Below are 16,888 nucleotides of genomic sequence, written 5' to 3' on the forward strand. Positions count from 1 at the left end.
CAGGCAGCGGCTCCCCGGCCCCAGCCCTGCCCCGGCCCCGGCGGCAGCTCCGCGGCCACGGAGGGATTTGCCGGCCACGGCTGCGGCTCGCACACAATTGACTTTTATTTCCTTTCTATCCGAGTGGTCCTGGAGGAAGCGGAGCAGGGCGAAAAGAATGATGTCACGGAATTCTCGCTTGTAAACTTTATTGTAACTTTCTTCCGCCGCTTCCAGGTTTAGACAATAGAACAAAGTGATGAAAGAACAACAAAATATAGCATTAGTTCCCCCAATAAAGTAATTCACGTATACAGTATACATTCTTTTTCACAGTTAACCTAAAGATCACTTTACAACTTGCTTCACTGTGCGCATGCTAACTAAAGGAGAGAAAACCGCTTTTTTTTTTATGTATTTTTTTTTCTTTTTTCCTTTTTTTTTTTTTTTTTTTGGAAGAGACATTGAAAAATTGGGAAAAAAAAAAAAAAAAAGGAAAAAACCCTAACCAAGGAAAAGACCAGGAGGGAAAGTGAGGAGAGAGAAAGAGAGAGATAACTATAGCATAAATAGGCAGTTTCATGTTGTTGGGATGTTTGTCTCAATAGCTACCTCCAGTACATACAGATAAACCACAACAAAAAAGGGTGGGAAATAATAAACTAAAATTAAAAAAAAAAAAATTAAAAAGTGCACAAATGTAATATCACGTAACTCCTATAGCGCTGAAAGCTATGTTAACCAACCCACCCCCCACCCCCGGAAAGAAGAGAGAGACAGAGAGAAAGACAGAGAGAGAGAGAGAGAGAATTTCACAGTCATGTTTTACATAAGCTATTGCGTTACACTACCACTAGTTAATAACTGGCAAAAGGCAGGAGAGAGCTCCCGATCACTTCTGCATTCTGCTCATTGTATCAAAGGATAATCAGGAAAGTGGTGCTTACAGCTATATTGTTTTACAGCAATAAAAGGGTTTTTTTTTTTTCTTTCTCTTTTCTATGCACTGTTTTTTGTTTGTCCCCCCACCCCTCCCTTACATTAACTGCCATTAACGTGGGGCTCGGGGGCTCTTCCACCCCAGCAGCGCTTGCCTTTCAGTCCTCAAAAATCCTTTTATTTCTTGTCCGCCTTCTGTGCTTCCCCTTCCTCGTCCACCTCCTGGGCTCTTTCCATTTTCTGTTTTTCCAGTTCTTCCTGCTCGCATTTGCTGCTGGGAAACTTGTCTTTGTTGTTCTCCTTTTTCCATTTCATCCTCCTGTTCTGGAACCAGATTTTGACCTGCCTCTCTGTCAATCCCAGGGCATGCGAGACCTCGATCCTCCGTTTGCGGGTCAGGTAGGGATTAAATAGAAATTCCTTCTCCAGTTCCAGCGTCTGGTAGCGGCTGTAGGTTTGCCTCCCCCTCCTGCGTCCAGCGGCTGCTGGGGGATTGCAAAGGTTGGGGTGGGAGAGGGGGAAGAAGAGAAGGAGGTTGAGAGATACATAAACTAGGCTCGGGGAGAGGCACACACAGCTCACACCCGCTCCCACACGCTCCCAAACGCAGCCGCGGGCGGGGGGAGCGAGGAAAAGGCTCGCAGGAGCCAGAGCAGGAAGCGAGGAGGGCGAGGGAAAGGCTCCTGTAGGATATTCTAAAAGGGAAGATGGTTATAAAGGAAAGGGGTGATGGTGGCAGGGGAAGGGAAGGGAAAAGGGGAGGCGGGGGGGGTCCCCCACCAGCCCACCCCGAGCAGCCCAGCTGAAGCTGCACTTGCACACTGATTATCACCCCCAGCACAACAACAGAGCCCGGCTCTATGGGACCACCGCGCAAGGAAAAAAAAAAAGCCCCAAAAATTAAAATAAATAAAAGGCTGCAGCCCGGGGAGAGGCGGCAGCACGGCCGAGATCCCAAATCAAACGCCAAACAAAAATGAAGGGGCTTTTTAAGGCTATAAAAGTGCCATAAACTTTAAGGACGCTTCCTTCCACAGAAAGCCCGGCTCGCTCAGCCCCCAGAAGAAAAGGTCTCCTTCAGGGTAATTAAACTATAAAGCAATTTACAAGTGCAAAAGTTTACCCCCATAAAGCAGTAAAATACAGTCACCGGGGAAGAAAAAGGCAGCGAAAGAAAGAAAGCGAGCAAAGAGGGGGCAGAAAGAAAAGCAAAAAAGGGGTGGGGGGGGGGGGGGTGGGGGCTACTTTATGGGGCTCAGGAAATGCCTCCTCGGCGTCCTTTCCATTTCGCCTCACCTTGCGGTCGCATCCAGGGGAAAAGCTGGGTCGGAGAAGGGCTCTGCTCCGAGCTCTCCGCCTCCTCTCCGAGGCCGCTGGCAGCGAGCTTGCAGTCCGTGTACTGCACCAAGTCCGACTCCTGCGCGCTGAAGAGGCTCTGCCTTTGCAAGGGGTCGTAGCCGTAGAAGTTGCCGGGGTCCCCATGGCACGCCACGGCGCAGGGATTCTGTTGGTAAGGGGAGCTGGAGAGTGAGGATGCTCCGTGGTAGAACTCCTGGATTTGGGGCGGGTGCTGGAAGGTGCCCCCCGTGCTGGGTCCGTACACCACGGTGGGTCTGCCCCCGAGATCCTGAGCGAACCCACAGTCATAGTAATTGGGGCGCAGGGAGTCCCCGGTTTTGTATTTGGAGAAGAGTGAGTTGACAAAATAGGAGCTCATTTTAATTTCAATAAGAGTTTGCAGGAGGAAGGCGGAAAAAAAAAATTTTAAAAAAAAATTATTAAAAAAAAAAAAAAATACCCCACAACAAACCAGACCACGGGAATCTATTAGCAAAAAAAGAAAGCGCTAAGATGCTAAGCAACGACAGTTTGTGATTTCCAGGAATATAAAAGGAGGATATAATCAAAACTCTAAGCCTGCATGATATTGAATTCTTTCCTCCCCCCCCACCCCTAAAAAAAAAAAAAAAAAAAAAAAAAAAATCGCCACTTAAAGAGTTCTCGCTTTACATTTCCAAGAAGAGATGCCAGTTCATAAACAGTTTTCAGTGATTTACTTCAGCGCAAATGAGTTGTTTCATATTTTGCAGTGTCTTTTCATGATCATTTGCATCTATTACCAAAACCTCATCCTATTGGCTTCTCCTTACTCCACACGGACTCTGCACCGCATGATTGTGAAAGGAAGAGTGTGAGAGAATAAAGAAGGAAAAGCAAGCGAGGGGGAGCGAGAGAGGGAGACGGAGCGGGAGGGAGAGAGAGAGAGAGAGAGAGAGGGAGAGGGAGCGAGAGGGGAAGGGAGAAGGAGGTGGGGTGAATATACGGATTAAATATGTTTAACTACCTACATTAATGAGATATCGCTCGCCTCACAACAAATCACGTACCTAGACCACCCAAAAGATTGATTTTTGGGGAGTGTTGGAAAATTAAAGAGAAGCGCTCGCAGTCGTTAATTTCAAAATTTTAACGAGGCAGTTTTAGCCTTTTTAAATGTCAGGGTCGCTTTGGAAAACTGTAAAAGAACACGATTTAATTGCTACCAGTTTTAAAAGGTCCTATAAATGTAATTGGTATTTTAATACAAGTTATCAAATCATACAGCTTCTTACCCTAAACATATTTTAAAACAAACGAGGTAGTCATATTTAACATTTTAATGATCAATTTCCTTATTATTGATAAAGGTTTAACTATCGCATGAAGGGAATTGCATTTGTAATAGCCCCAAAAAAGGCTGTAAACTGTTTAACAAACTATAAAACGCCATAAAGCCGGGGATGTTGTTGTTGTTTATACCGCACTACATAAAAGCCGTTAGGATTTTACGAGTCCGCTCCTCCACCGCTATAAACCAGAGGTTTCGATTGGACCCGTCCGCGTTCGCAGCGAGATGTGGAGGTGTCAATATTGAATTAAAATGATTATAGTTTTTCATATATAACATTGACTTTCTGTGGCTCGCCCCGCAGCCCCCTCGCTGCCTCCTCCTCCTCCTCCTCCTCCTCCTCCTCCCGCACCGAGGACTTGCTCGAGATGTGGTCGGGGATGATTGGGAACGAAAAGTATCGAGGCTCTTATCACCTCCAGAGCAGGAAAACCTTCGTGCTCACAGCCCACCTCGCCCCCAGCCTCCAGAACCTCCCGTTTATTTATTTATTTATTTATTTATTTATTTATTTATTTCCCCCAGGAAAAAACTGGGGGGGAAATGGGGGATGGGGGGGGGGGGGGGGGGGGAGAGAGGAGAGAGAGGAGAGAGAGAGAGAGAGGCGCTTTCTCTTTTATTGGCATTTGGTAACAACGGAGCCAAACTTGCCCCTCAGATGCCAGCGCTGCAATTTTCCACCGCCTAAACACACAGGGGGTAGATTTTGAAATTCATTTATCGCAGTCAGCAAATATTACCGAGACGTTTCTCAGTTAATAACGACTCCGAACCCTCCCAGCCCAACCGCTGCCCCAGCCTGCCGGAGCCCCACGACGCCCCTCCAAAGCCCCTTGCAATTCCAGCTCTATTTTCCAGCCTTTCTTCCTTCAATTCGCTCTTTCCAACCTCAGTTTTCGATCTTTCCCCCCCCCTTTGCCCAGCGTAGGTTTCTGCTGTTTCCCCATCACCTCCGCCTGAGCGGGGCTGGACACGAGAAAGGTGAATTTTAGGAGGGTTCCACTCGTGCCCGCCTCCGGCTGAGGGACAATTTTCAACCTCCACAGCACGAAAAAGAGGAAAAAAGTTGAGATATTTGGGTTTGTCTGACTTGGTTAAAAAAAAGGAAAAAAGAAAAAAAAAAAAAGGCACTAAAATTATCAGTGGGGATAGGCAGGGAATGAAGAAAGGGAGAGAGGAAGAGAAAGAAAGAAAACAAAGATAGCAACGGAATACAACTTTAAACCCATCCTTAGAGAAATAATTTAAGTAAATACGCTTCCTTTATTTCGTGGAGGGATAATTTCAGCCGAGTCTAAGAGCCTTTTCAAGTAATTATTGCTGTTGGAGTACTTGCAGCGGTATAATTAAGGCTTTTCCCCCCTCTCTAAAAGACAAGTTAACATTTTATTTTTTCTCCACACTTTTATTGTCGATTGAGCAGATTTGGGTTTCATCTCGGAACATAAAAGCCCCGAAAATGGTGCACAGAAGTAAATAGAGCTTTGCAGCCTGGCGTGTGGATGCTGGATGCTGGAATATTCAAGGGGGAAGGGGGAAAAAAAAAATTGGAATCGAGTAAAGTGATTTTAGAAAAGAAGTTTCTTCTCCTGTGTGTATTTACAGCCGCGCCCTCCTCTCCTGAAGTTTGGGAAGGGAAAAAGAGCAGGAATTCCCGTTCCTGCGCCGACCCCGGGAAGTTGTTGTTGGAAGTTAACATTTTTATCAAGTGCAGTAGAATTTTATGGTCGTGATGCGCTGGTAACTCACCAATGCCCCAGAAATCAATGGCTGATCCTAAATCATCGCCCGTACTGTACTCGGCCTCCCGATGAAAGGAAAACGTTTCCATTCCAAGGAAAACCGAGCGGGGCCGGGTGTGAGTGCGTGGGGTGGGTGTCTGAGAGAGATAATTTATAAATACCCAGCGGAGGAAAGATTTATTAGGAATTCATAAAGAAAAGAAAAAATGAAAGAACCTCAAATCCTTTCCTAGGTAAGCCTCGAGTTTGCTCTGCTCTGCCTCTCGCCGAATGCACAGGGGCGAGATTTTTCTTCATTTCCCCCATTTATTTCTGTTTGCGCTCGTATTTCATTTTATGGCGCTGAAACAGAAGTCTCGAGATGCTGAAACTTTGCCTCTTAAAATAATATTTCCCACCCTGTTTGGTGCGTGTGGGTTTGAATTGTTCCACCCTCACCCAAAACGCTGATTTTGGAGCAACGGGAGCGGTTTCTGATGGAACTTCAGAGAAATATTCACTCAGAAAAAAACCCAGTTCATACCAACCTGAAAGAAAACCCATCTTGAAATTATTGCCGCCATTTGTAGCTGAAGAATTACAACATCTGAATAAATTTTTGCCTCGTAATTCCGAGGAACCAAAGGCCAAGATAAAAGTGAACTCATGCAGTTAAAAGTTGACAATATTGCTGCCGCATTTGTGGTGTATTTACATGTACCCCAAACCGCGGTGGCTTAAGAGCATTTTGGGTTAATTTACTCGTTTGTGGCATTTAAAAATATTTCTAAAGCTGTTAAGTCAAGAATTTAAGCAAAGAGCATCAGCACTGCCAAAAGATGGAGCAGCCATACCAGAAATGAGTGATTTAACTTCTACAAAAAACAAATGCTCTGGTTTTGTTGCATGGTTGGTTGTTTCTGGGTTTTTTTCTTTCCCCGCGGTGGCTGGGATTATAAAACACATAAAATATCGAGCCGGGGAAGCGCAGATCATCCTAACGGCCGAGGGAAAGAGCCGGGGAAAAAAATATTGTCCCGGTTCTGCGCTTCCCTTTCTCCCCGAAATCTTTGAGCCGCTCTCTCTATTTTTTTCCAGCGCTGCAAACGTAAATCTGCGGGGTCGGGATAATTTAAGCTGTCCTCCCACCTCCACCCCGACCAGCAGAAGACAAAACCTGGGGCTTTTTTATTCCCCTTTAAACGAACACTTAGCAGAGATGCGCGCCCCACCTCTCACCGCATCTCTGCCGCTGCGTTGTTGCGTTATTTTTCCCCTTCGCAGGCTCTCATAATTTACCCTCGATAAAAAAAAAATAGATGTAAGCTATAAAACCGGCAAAATAGCTATAATTAACCCTATATTTTATGCGCGGGGGGGGCCGGTAATGAAATCAAGGTGTTTGCGCGGAGCCCCGCGGGCGAGCGCGGAGGGGGCGCCTCTAACGTGGAGCAACGGCTCCACCTCGCGGCCGCGCGCGGAACTGCAGGGGGAGATTTCTTCTGGGGGCGAAAAAAGGGGAAAAAACATCAAAATAAGAAGTCCCGCTCCTCGCTGGGAGGACAAAAAAGATTAAAAAAAAAAAAAAAAGAGGCGAAGGAGAAGAAGAGGAAGAAAATGCGAATTAATTTTTTTGCCCCCTCTTTGCCTGGCCGCGCTGGAGTTTTCTCCAACTGCACCATCCAGCGTGGCAATAAAAAAGAGGAGAAGTGGGTTTGCTTTTGAAACCCGCTATTGTTTCAAATTCCGAGACTAAACAATTGGTCATTCTGCTGCCGAGGAGGGGAGGGGGGGAAAGGCCGGGGCTGTAAAGCCATAAAGAGCTTCCCCAGCCCAGACGTCTCGCCAGAACTTCGAGTGTGCGAGCCTTCTGTGCGTGGTGGTGTTGTTGTTGTGTGCAGGGCTGGGCATTCGGGCAGCCTGGAATTGCTTTAAAGGAAAGAGAAAGAAATAAAAATGAAAAAAAAAGGGGGGGAAAAAAAAGGGGAGAAGGAAACAAACAAACAAACAACAAAAAAAGAACAAAGGGAATCATCCAGAGCGCTGGATTTTCACGGCATCTGCAAGAGAAGAATAAATTAGCAAAAGTCCCTCCCCACCTTTTCTCTTCCCCCCCACCCTTCTTATTTTTTTCTCAACTGCCCCCTCCCTCAGGGAAAAAGAAGAAAAAGAAGAAAAAGAAAAGAAAAAGAGGGGAACTTTGTGGCTGAGGCAGAAACCACAGCATTTACGCATTGGGCTTCCCCACATTCCCAAGTCGTTGGAGTAATTTAGGAGTTCCTGAAAGTTTTCTTGCACTGTTTCCTTTACAGCCGTTTAGTTCCTTAACCTTCAGAAATTTATACCCTATAAAGTTTTATAGCGGTCATATTCTTTTATTGCAGCACACTGCACTGAATTTTCCTTTTTTTATGACAAGTTACTTCCCTTTCTCTCTCTTCCCTCAGTAAGCTCCAAAAATCTTCCTTCTTCTTTTGTTTTCTTTTCAGAGCTGCCCCAAAGAAAGGATTTTTTTTCTTTTCTTTTTTTTTTTTTTCTTTTCCCTAAAGAAGTGAAATATTGCCCTTTGGAGTGGCCCTTTATGTTAAAAATTAGTGGGAAAGAGACTCTCGGTTCTGTTTCTCACTACCTGCTTCCTGCGGGGCTGAGCAGGTCTCGGGGTTTGTTTGTCTTTTTTTTGGGTTTTGGTTTTTTGCTTTTTTGTTGTTTTTTTTTTTTTTTTTTTAAATATAGAGATAAAGCCACTTTCCAGGCACTTGTGTTTCTTCATGAGCAATAAAACGTCAAACGAATTTCGAGAGGGAATCACAGGAACGGCTCCTTGAGCCCTCGGAAAAAGGAACCGCGTGTCAAATCCGAGGTGATGCCAAGCGGGGAGAGCGGGGTGGGGTTTCCCCGCTGTTTGTTTTGGGTTTTTTTGGTTTTTTCTCTGGCCAAGTTTCCCTTGGGCCAGAGGGGAATAAAGCGAGGAAAGGTAAAGAAAGCAAATCCGCGCTGAGCGTTTTCCCTCAGGCTGAGGGGGGAATAAAGAGATCAAACCTCCAAAAGTAAGAAATAAACACGCAAACAAGCGAGAAACGCAGCCAGAGATCCGCAAACCTCCGATTTCAGAATTAAAAATAATATTCATAACGAAAGATCAGACGCGCAGCAAGTTTGGGTGGGACCAAGCAAACACTTGCTGCTCCAGAGTGGAATTATTTCCACTTCTTCATCACTGATTTTTGTAAACCGAACCCCAAAGTGATGCTCAGAACGAGCGGCTCAAAAAGCAGGAAAGCACAGGGAGGATATTTCTGGAATTTCGGGTGAAGCAGTAGAACACAATGACATCGCAGCTGGTTGTTCTAAAATCGGTTTTTATTCTGGAGCATTAAAACATCTCTGGAAAATACATCCGGGCTGATGCTACAGAAAACAATCTTTCCCAACATTTTTTTTTTTTCATTTTTTAAGTAAGCATATTTCCTAATAAAATCAGCTAACATCTTAAATTCTATTTTAAAAGAACCTTATATCGTCATCTTAAAAATATCTGCTCTTTACCACAACTCTAAGGAAAGTGAGAAAACCGTTTCTAAATCCTGGTGGCCGCTGGGTTGCAAACATCAAGGAACTCGCGGAAAACGCTCCTGGGAATTAAAATGAGGATTTTGGCAAATCCGTGCTCGGTTCGAGACGTGAGGATTATCCCAGCTCGGAGTAGGTTTGGAATTCACCCATCCTCGAGGAGAATCAAACCAACCTGGGAAAATTTCGCCCAGCTCAAACGTCACTTTCCACCCCCTTTCTTTGACTTAATCACACTTTTAAAATAAATCAGCGCTTCGAGGCACGATCCTGCTGCCACCGACCCCGCAGCTCGAAACGCCTCCAAAGCAGCTCTTTTTTTTTCATTTAGTTTTTAAACACAGAGCGAAGTTCGGTGGCGCTGAACTCCCTCCGGCAGCAGAACAGTTAAATTTGGAAGCCCCCAAGGAGCTGCTTCAGGGTGGAAAGTTTTACACGGGAAAGTCTGAGCGTTAAAAAAAGACCCAACCGAAAAACAAAACAACTTTCTGAGGAATGGTCTCAAACGCGTCAGCTCTGGTTTCTTGGCGAGGGGGGAGATAAATTTTTGTTTCAACCCCTCTTAAGAGGATTTGGAGTGGGGGAAATTTCAGTGCAGCTCCTCGGGTCTTATCTCCGGATCGCGGAGGGAGGGGGAAGGAAAAAAAAAAGCAGGAACACTTTGCAAACAGGCAAATCTGCGAATCTGCCTATCGCTGCTTCCCAGAGCAGCCTCTGCTCCGCAGATAAAAGTGGCCTCGCCAAACCTGGCGCGGAGGACACACGAGTCACTCCTGGAAACAGATTTGCGCTGGTTCCTTCAGATAAACAGCAGAAAAAAAAGGTTTTTCTCTGTTTTTCCCCTCCTCCCTATTCAAACAATCCCCCTTCCCCTCGCCTGGTTCCTCGAAAGCCTCCTGCCAGCTAAATATACAAATTCCGCACACGAAGCAAACGAGAGAGGTTTATTTCGATTTTTTTTTTTTTTCAGCCACTACCAACTGCAGAACTCTTCCCAAAAAAAAAAAAAAAAAGCCACAGCAGAGACAGAAAACGAGCTCCAACACTCACAGAAACACGAGCACGAAACACGGTTTACAACACCCACCACAGAACCGACTGGAACTAAACCCCCCCGAGCCCCCCCTCCCACCCTCATTCCCTCCCTCCTCCCTCCCCAAACCAAAGTTAATCCTTACAGAGATAAAGGGAACCCAAATCCCGCCCGGGCGGGATGGAGGAACCTCCAGCGGAGCTGTCAGAGCAGGAATCCTGCGGGACACGAGCCCGGCGAGCTCCAGATTTGGGACTTTCCGGGATGAGGATGAGGATGGAGAAGCGCGGGGGGAGCATCCCCCGGTGCCACTCGCGGGTTCCTCCCCGGGGTGGCACCGGGAAAACGCTCCCGGAGCTCGCTGGAGGAGGGGAAAAAAAAAACCCCCAAGGCCACCCCGAGCCAAAGCCCGGCGAGATTCAAGAATTAAAAAGCGTCTCGGCCAACGGGAGGGGGAAGGAATAAAAAGCCGGGCTGGGGTTGGCACTTCATCTCTGCAGCAGCCTCCTGCTCCAGGAAAAGTCAATCCACAATAAATTATAAATACCTAGCGCTAAGAACACACTCGGCCCCTCCCTGATCGCTCCACTAAGGTAGTTTGTTTTTGTTGTTGTTGTTGTTGTTGTTGTTTTTTTTTGTGGTGGTTTTTGTTTTTGGGTTTTTTTTCTTCTTCTTCTTCTTTTTTTTTTTTTTTTTTTTCCCTTAAACTAGAAAATCCCATTCTTTCTCTTCTCTAAAAAGTTAGGAATAAGTTGGCGGGGGTTCTTCCGCCCCCTTTTTTCTCCTAAATAATTTACAATGCGGCTCGGGGAGTGCCCCACGCACTCCCTCTCTCTCTCTCTCTCTCTCTCGTCTTTTCTCTCCCTCCCAGTGCCCCAGTATAAAACTACCAAAACCAGGAGGCTCTGCCCCAAAAGATCCCGCGAAACTTTTTCAGGTCAAAGTCCCAATTTCCGCCACTCGAATCAAAATCCCGCATTATAAACCGAGCTAAAAAAGTGAAATAACGGGAAGGGGAATTGGGGGGGGGAAGGGGGCGGGCGGAGGAGAAGGGGGGGAACCCCCATTTGGGGCTGTCATGGAGCGGCTACCCCGGGATGGAGTTGGCGAATTGCAAATGATTTGTTGGGTGCAATTAAAGGCGAGCCTTACGAATGTGTCTGTCTTGCAGGAGTTTAATTAAATCGTCTGGTTCCTCCTCAGCCACCTCGGCGGGCGAGTGCGAGCGTCTGGGGGGTTGTGGGGTGGTGGTGGTGGGGTGGGGGAAAATCTTTGTCCTTGCTTGGAGAAAAGAAAAGACAGCGAGGTTTGGTGGTGGCCAGTTTTGTGGCGGCCGTCTTTGCTTTTCCACGGAAAAAAAAAGGGGGGGGGAAAGCTGCTCCAACAGGAGCCTGTGCTCTGTCACACCGCGGGGAGAAGGGGGGAGAAAAAAAGAGGGGAAAAAAGACAAAAAGGGAGCAAGAAAAGAGAAACAAACCCCAGCGCGTGTCCCCAAAAAGGAGCCGCACTTGGGGCTAAGTTGCCTCCAGCGTGGCAAGGCTAAGGAAAGAGATTTAGAAAAGGTTCATTAACAACATCTCGCATGCAAAAGTGGAGATGGGACTCGGGGAAGGGTCTCCCCCTGTTTTTTTGGGGGGGGTTTGGCAGCACCAAGCGGGGGGAAAGGGGGTCTGAGGAGGCGGTGCTGCGGCTTTTCTGCTCTTTCATTCCTTGCCCTGCTCCTTGTTCATTTTCTTCATTTTCATCCGCCGGTTCTGGAACCAGATTTTGACTTGTCTCTCGCTCAGGTTGAGGAGCCGGGCCACCTCGTGCCTACGGTCCCTCGTCAGGTACATATTGAACAAAAACTCCTTCTCCAGTTCCAGGGTCTGGTATTTGGTGTAGGGGCATCGCTTTTTCCTGGAGGAGCGGGCGTGCAGCCAGCTGGCAGCGGGGTTGGCTGGAAGAAAAAGCAGCGAGATCAATACGAGGCGAGCCCTGAGTGTTTCTCAGACGGTTTTAATCACGCCATCAAATATTAAGATTATTCCTGCGCAGATGCACCCCCCGGCTTGGGGAAAAAAAAAAAAAAACCAAACCCCAAACCAGGAGCTGCGAGGACGCAGGAAAATCACTGGGGGCCTGCGCAGATGGTGGGAGTCCCACCCCCGCATTCCAGAGGCATCCAAACCCTCTGGATTGGGGGGGAGGCGGGGATTGGGGAGCAGGAGGGGTTGTGGTGGGTGTTGTCCCTGTGCACCCCCTGTTTTGGGTGAATTTCTGCGGGTTTTGGATGCATTCCTGAGGGGTTTGGGTGCACCCCCGAGTTTTTGGCGTCCCCACGTGCCCTCCCCCTGCCCCATCCCTGCCAGGTGAACGCCCACATCCCCTCCCAGCTTCCCACATCTCCCCATCTGCACATTATATACAAAGAAACTCCCCCTCCCAAAAAAAAAAATCACATTTCTCCCCATTTTTCCCAGGCGCGTTTATGGATTTGCTCCTCCAGACCCATCACGCAGAGAGGGGAGGTCTGGAGGAGCTTTTCCTAAATAAATCCTGCCTATTTTTCTTTTCCTTTTTCCTTTTTTTTTTTTGGGTGTGCTATGTGGCAAAAACCGCTCTGGCTGCGATAAACATCCTCTGGGAGCTGCCCGGGCTCTGCTGCCGGAGGTCTGGACAGCGTCACCCCGAGCCAGGGACGTTTGCAGGGCTGGAAATGCAGCCAAAAAATAAATAAAAGCCTGCCCGTCACTCTCGCGGGTGGGAGAAGTTGCGTGGGAATCGTGGAAAAAGGATATTTCAGGAATTCTTCGCGGGGTTGGGGGGGGGGGGGAAGGAGGGACACACAAGATTTTGGGAGCAAAACCCACCCCCCCGGCAGACCCCAGAGTGGTGAAAATCGCACCCGAAAGCGAAGTGGGTTTAGGGTAAATAATGGGATGTTCGCTAATCACATGCAAATATTGGGTAACGGGGAGGCGGGCGGGAGGAAAATGAAGGGTTATGGACACACCACGAATTCCTGTTTTATTTCCTTTGCCTCCCCTGAAATTATGGCTGGAGCCATAAACCTTTACACCAATTAAATGGACCATTATAAATATACACACGCGCGCACACACACACACATCGGGACGGCTCCTCCACGCCAAAAAAAAAAAGAAATATATTGAATATTTAAAACTTAAAACAAAAATAAAATAAAATAATAATCCGGTTAATCTTCCTCTGTAAGTACGGCCTCTTACAAATTTGCACGGCTATTTCCTTAATGTAATTGACTTGATCTAATATGCAGAATTAAATATTAAAGAGAAGGAAAGCTGTTAATAATTGATATTGTTAATCCTGTTACCCATCCTTTAATGGCGATGGAGGGCTGTGCTTCATAACGGGTTTGGGGGTTTTTTTTCGGTCATATTTTGGGTCGTTAAAATATATTTTAGATGCCGATGTTGTTTTATCTCTCCACTGCACACAAATCCCAGAGCATGAAAGCGAACGGGGAGAGGTCCTGGCACCTCTTTTTCTCTAAAACCCAGCAGATAATTTAACAGCTCCCAGCGCCACGCGCGGGGCAGGGATTCATTAGGAAGAAATACTCGCAAAAATTGAAAGAGTCGGGGAAATCGGGGGCAGAACTCGCTGCAAACCAGCCCTGGCAGCCTCTCAACGGCAGCCCCAAATTAAACTATTCTTTTAAACAAAGTATGCGCTGCAACCACACGGGAACCACAGCGCGTCCACCCTCGAGCCTTTAAAATCGTTCTTTTCTCGGACAGGATTTTGCCAATATTCAATTTCAGCGGCACCGAGCAGGGAACGCGGGTGTTTGGTTCTCCGCAGGCATCCACCGCCCGGTTGCAGTTTGTTCTGGATCCCTGCCCAGTACAATAGAACAGGACTTTTCTTTTTGTGTGTGAGTGTCTGCGGGCGAGTTAAAGGAGAGGAAAAAGAGAAAGGAAAAAAAAAGAAGAAGAAAAAGAAAAGCCACCAGAATATCCTGCAAGAGCAGGGGAGGAAATCGCGAGGGGGGAGAGAATATTCGGTGTTTTTAATGGCGAAAGAAGTCCATTCAAAGGGGAAAAAAATGCCCGGGGAGGGACCCCCTGGCCGGGCGCTGCTGCTCTGCCAGGTTGGAAAAGTTCGGCTTTCCCTGGAAAAATATTTCCCGGGAAAGTGAAGCCAAGGCTGTCCCGGTGCCTCCCGCTCCGGGGTCACCTTTCAGCTGGAAACCAGGTGCCAGCCGGCTCGGCACGAGGTGTGGACGCTGCTTCTCCCTCCCTCAAACGCTATAATAATTATTATTATTAATAATAATAATATTAATAGCGTTGTTGAGAGCATTCAATATTTTCCGGGCAATACAATATTATTTTTAGCACGTATTTCAAGCGGAAAAAGGCGACGCAGCCCGCGGAAAAAGCCCACGCTGGAGTTTATCTGTCTCCCCAGTCTGGCTACGTTAGGAATAAAAGCTGATATAAAAGCTGATATAGAAGCTAATTAACTTCCAAGCACCCCCCCTCCCTCCTTCTTCTTCTTCTTTTTTTTTTTTTTTTTCTTTTAACTAGGGAAGGAGCGTGACTTTGAAATATTCATACCCGCCGTGGTTGCGTTTAATAAACAAACAATTAACAGCACAAATAAACACGCGAACGCCAGGAGGAAGCGCCAGGAAAGCCCGACAGGAGCCGCGGAAGGAGCGCGGAGCCTCCGCGCCTTCCCCGGGGCGCGGGCACGGCGAAGCCCCCGCCGCTCCTCTCTTCCCCCCACGTGGACTTTTCCCCCTCGATTCCTCCTCTTTTCCCCCCTTTTTCCCTCTTCTCCCTCGCCCTCCAGCCCCGCTCCCTTCCCCGCGACATTTCCGCGCTGTCCGCGGCCCCTCCCGGCCCCTCCGCCCGCAGCCGCGCAGTTTTACTCCCCTTCCCAGCGCGTCTGTGCTGCCGGAGCCGGCGCTCTGCAGGAGCGAGCGGGACTCGCTCCAGCTTTTGTCCGCTCCGGACTCTCTTTAAGGCCGGGGACGACGCCGATTTTGATTTTTAGTTTTGTTTCCCGGCACAGACAATGCCAGCCCTCTCCCCTCCCCACCTCTCCCCTTAGGTTGGCATCAGCCAGCTGAGACTTTTTTTTCTTCAAGCCCTGATTTTCAACTTTCCGCAGCATTGTCCCCCCTTTTTATTGCACCTCCTCCAGCTTTTATGCTGTTTACTTCCTCACTTTTATAACTTACTTTGATCTGTCCTGTCTTTGTCTTCGCTTCCTTCACAAACTTTATTGTCCTCGAAGCTGGGCCTTTGATTGGAAACGATCCCTTCCCTTGCAGCAGAAGTTTCTAAATTGTACTCCTGTGTTCCCTGTTTATGGACATCCCCGGGACGGCCCAGCAGCGGCTCTGCCTTAACAGATCCCTGCCCGGGGAGGGTCTCTGCCCTGGGCACGGGCTCCAGCCAGCTCCGGAGGTACCTGCTCTCAGCTGGGACGCTTTGATGTTGAATATAAGGATGGTAGACGGCAGGAAGGGTGCCAGAAGAATGTGGATTCAAAGGAGTCCAGGAGGCGCTGAAAACTGGAGGTTTTGGCTGGAAACTACAGGAGGGGAATTCTAGATGCTCACTGTGGCCAGCTTGCCTGGAACCCGAGTATTGCCCAGACGAAAATTTAGCTGAAGGCGAATCTTCGCTCTCATGACTTATGATAGAGTCGACATAATAATTGCTGAGAGTGCCAGAAATGGACATTCTCAGACATCATACAAAGCACGGTTCAGTGAAGGGAAAAAAAAAAAAAAAGAAAAAAAAAGAAAAAAAGAATATATATATATAGAGAGAGAGAGAGGACAGCTCTAGATTTGTACTCTACCCCCTTCCCCAACTTCCCAGCCAACAAAGTACAGTTGGGCTGCTGTGTTGTGAGCTCCCGGCGAAATGATTGGTCAAACTTTTTTCGTGTGCCTGATAAAGCGTCAGGCTCGGCGTAAATCAATCGCAGCCGAGGGGGCTGCGCTGCGCTGTCATCCGCCCTTGCATTCCATATCAAGGATGGATTGTTTTATGTTTATGCGATGTTGCAAAACGTCAGGAGTGGCGGAAAAAAAATAAAAAAAAAAAAAAATAAGCAAAGCCACAGAGCTGGGGAAGAATATTCCGATGTCCCCCTTTCCCCCCAGCAAGGTTTGCTGCTGGAATATCGCGGGGAGGGGTCCGAAAGGAGGGATGGGGGGTGGGATTTTTTTTTTTTTGTCTCTGTCGAAGGAAGATGCTGATGTGTTGGCTTTAATAACGATCATGGGGGAATAGAGAGAGAAGCCATTCTTTGCCACTCGGGCTCCAGAGAACGATAGGGGGAAACAGGGAATAAGTACAAACCGCCCCCACCCTCCTCCTGGCCGTGATTTCATAGACGTGAGCGTTCCTTATGGTCATACATCGACATAAAACCACGCCAAAATCCACGTTTTTGGGAAGGAAAACAGCGGCCCTGGGTAGCCGGAGTGCTGGGGAGGGCGCTAGAAATAATTAACCATTTGGGATGGGGAGAGGGGATGCTTAACGCGCTAAAATAACGTGGGCAAATATGACATTTTAAATGCCACTGGCGTGGAGGTGTCACCGCGACTTTGACCAGCCAAAGCAGCCCCTGGGTGCATCCAGCGCCTGCCTCGGGCTTGGTGCTGGTGGGTATTTCTAGAAGTATTATTAAAAAATTAAAAATATCCCCGCGGATGGACAAATGCCCGCGTGTCCCGGGGCTCCGGCGGAGCTGAAATGATTCCCCCCACACCGCTGAAATCAGAAGCCTTCCCCGAACTTTACAAGGCCAGTAAAATCCAGCGCGCCACTGATCCGGCTTTGTTACGGAATGCCTTAAACTTGTGATGGTTAAAGAGTTTAATAAAACTTACATTGGCTTTCTTTGATTTTTATAGCCTCGGATTTATTGCCCGGGGAAGAGAAAAGGGGGCAAAGAAGGGACCCCTCGCAGCCACCGCGTGCC

General features: G+C 47.7%; 2 protein-coding genes across 3 annotated transcripts; both read right to left on the reverse strand.

The window, feature by feature from the left end:
* Positions 1-433: 433 nt before the first annotated feature.
* Positions 434-3,089, reverse strand: HOXB8 (homeobox B8). 2 transcript variants are annotated; one of them, XM_048319139.1, is made up of 2 exons: positions 2,215-3,089; positions 434-1,400 (listed from the first exon to the last, which is right to left on the reverse strand). In XM_048319139.1, exons 1-2 carry the CDS (start codon positions 2,633-2,635, stop codon positions 1,096-1,098), a joined length of 726 nt encoding a protein of 241 aa, XP_048175096.1. In that variant the 5' UTR covers positions 2,636-3,089; the 3' UTR covers positions 434-1,095. The 2 variants fall into 2 exon arrangements, with proteins under 2 accessions (XP_048175096.1, XP_048175089.1); XM_048319132.1 differs by having other exon boundaries at positions 434-1,403.
* A 7,980-nt stretch (positions 3,090-11,069) lies between these two features.
* HOXB9 (homeobox B9) lies at positions 11,070-15,670 on the reverse strand. The gene is made up of 2 exons (XM_048319190.1): positions 15,126-15,670; positions 11,070-11,849 (listed from the first exon to the last, which is right to left on the reverse strand). Exons 1-2 carry the CDS (start codon positions 15,631-15,633, stop codon positions 11,614-11,616), a joined length of 744 nt encoding a protein of 247 aa, XP_048175147.1. The 5' UTR covers positions 15,634-15,670; the 3' UTR covers positions 11,070-11,613.
* Positions 15,671-16,888: the final 1,218 nt, after the last annotated feature.

This window comes from Corvus hawaiiensis, chromosome 1, assembly GCF_020740725.1.
Source record: "Corvus hawaiiensis isolate bCorHaw1 chromosome 1, bCorHaw1.pri.cur, whole genome shotgun sequence".
Taxonomy (NCBI): domain Eukaryota; kingdom Metazoa; phylum Chordata; class Aves; order Passeriformes; family Corvidae; genus Corvus; species Corvus hawaiiensis.

What these genes read in the sequence shown, in the direction of transcription:
- HOXB9 (XM_048319190.1), bottom strand. Translation starts at nt 15,633, where the DNA reads ATGTCCATTTCTGGCACTCTCAGCAATTATTATGTCGACTCTATCATA. An exon ending in CAAAGACAGGACAGATCAAA is followed by an intron (nt 11,850 to 15,125) that starts GTAAGTTATAAA and finishes TTTTTCTTCCAG; the next exon opens with CCAACCCCGCTGCCAGCTGG.
- HOXB8 (XM_048319132.1), bottom strand. Translation starts at nt 2,635, where the DNA reads ATGAGCTCCTATTTTGTCAACTCACTCTTCTCCAAATACAAAACCGGG. An exon ending in CCCCTGGATGCGACCGCAAG is followed by an intron (nt 1,404 to 2,214) that starts GTGAGGCGAAAT and finishes GCAATCCCCCAG; the next exon opens with CAGCCGCTGGACGCAGGAGG.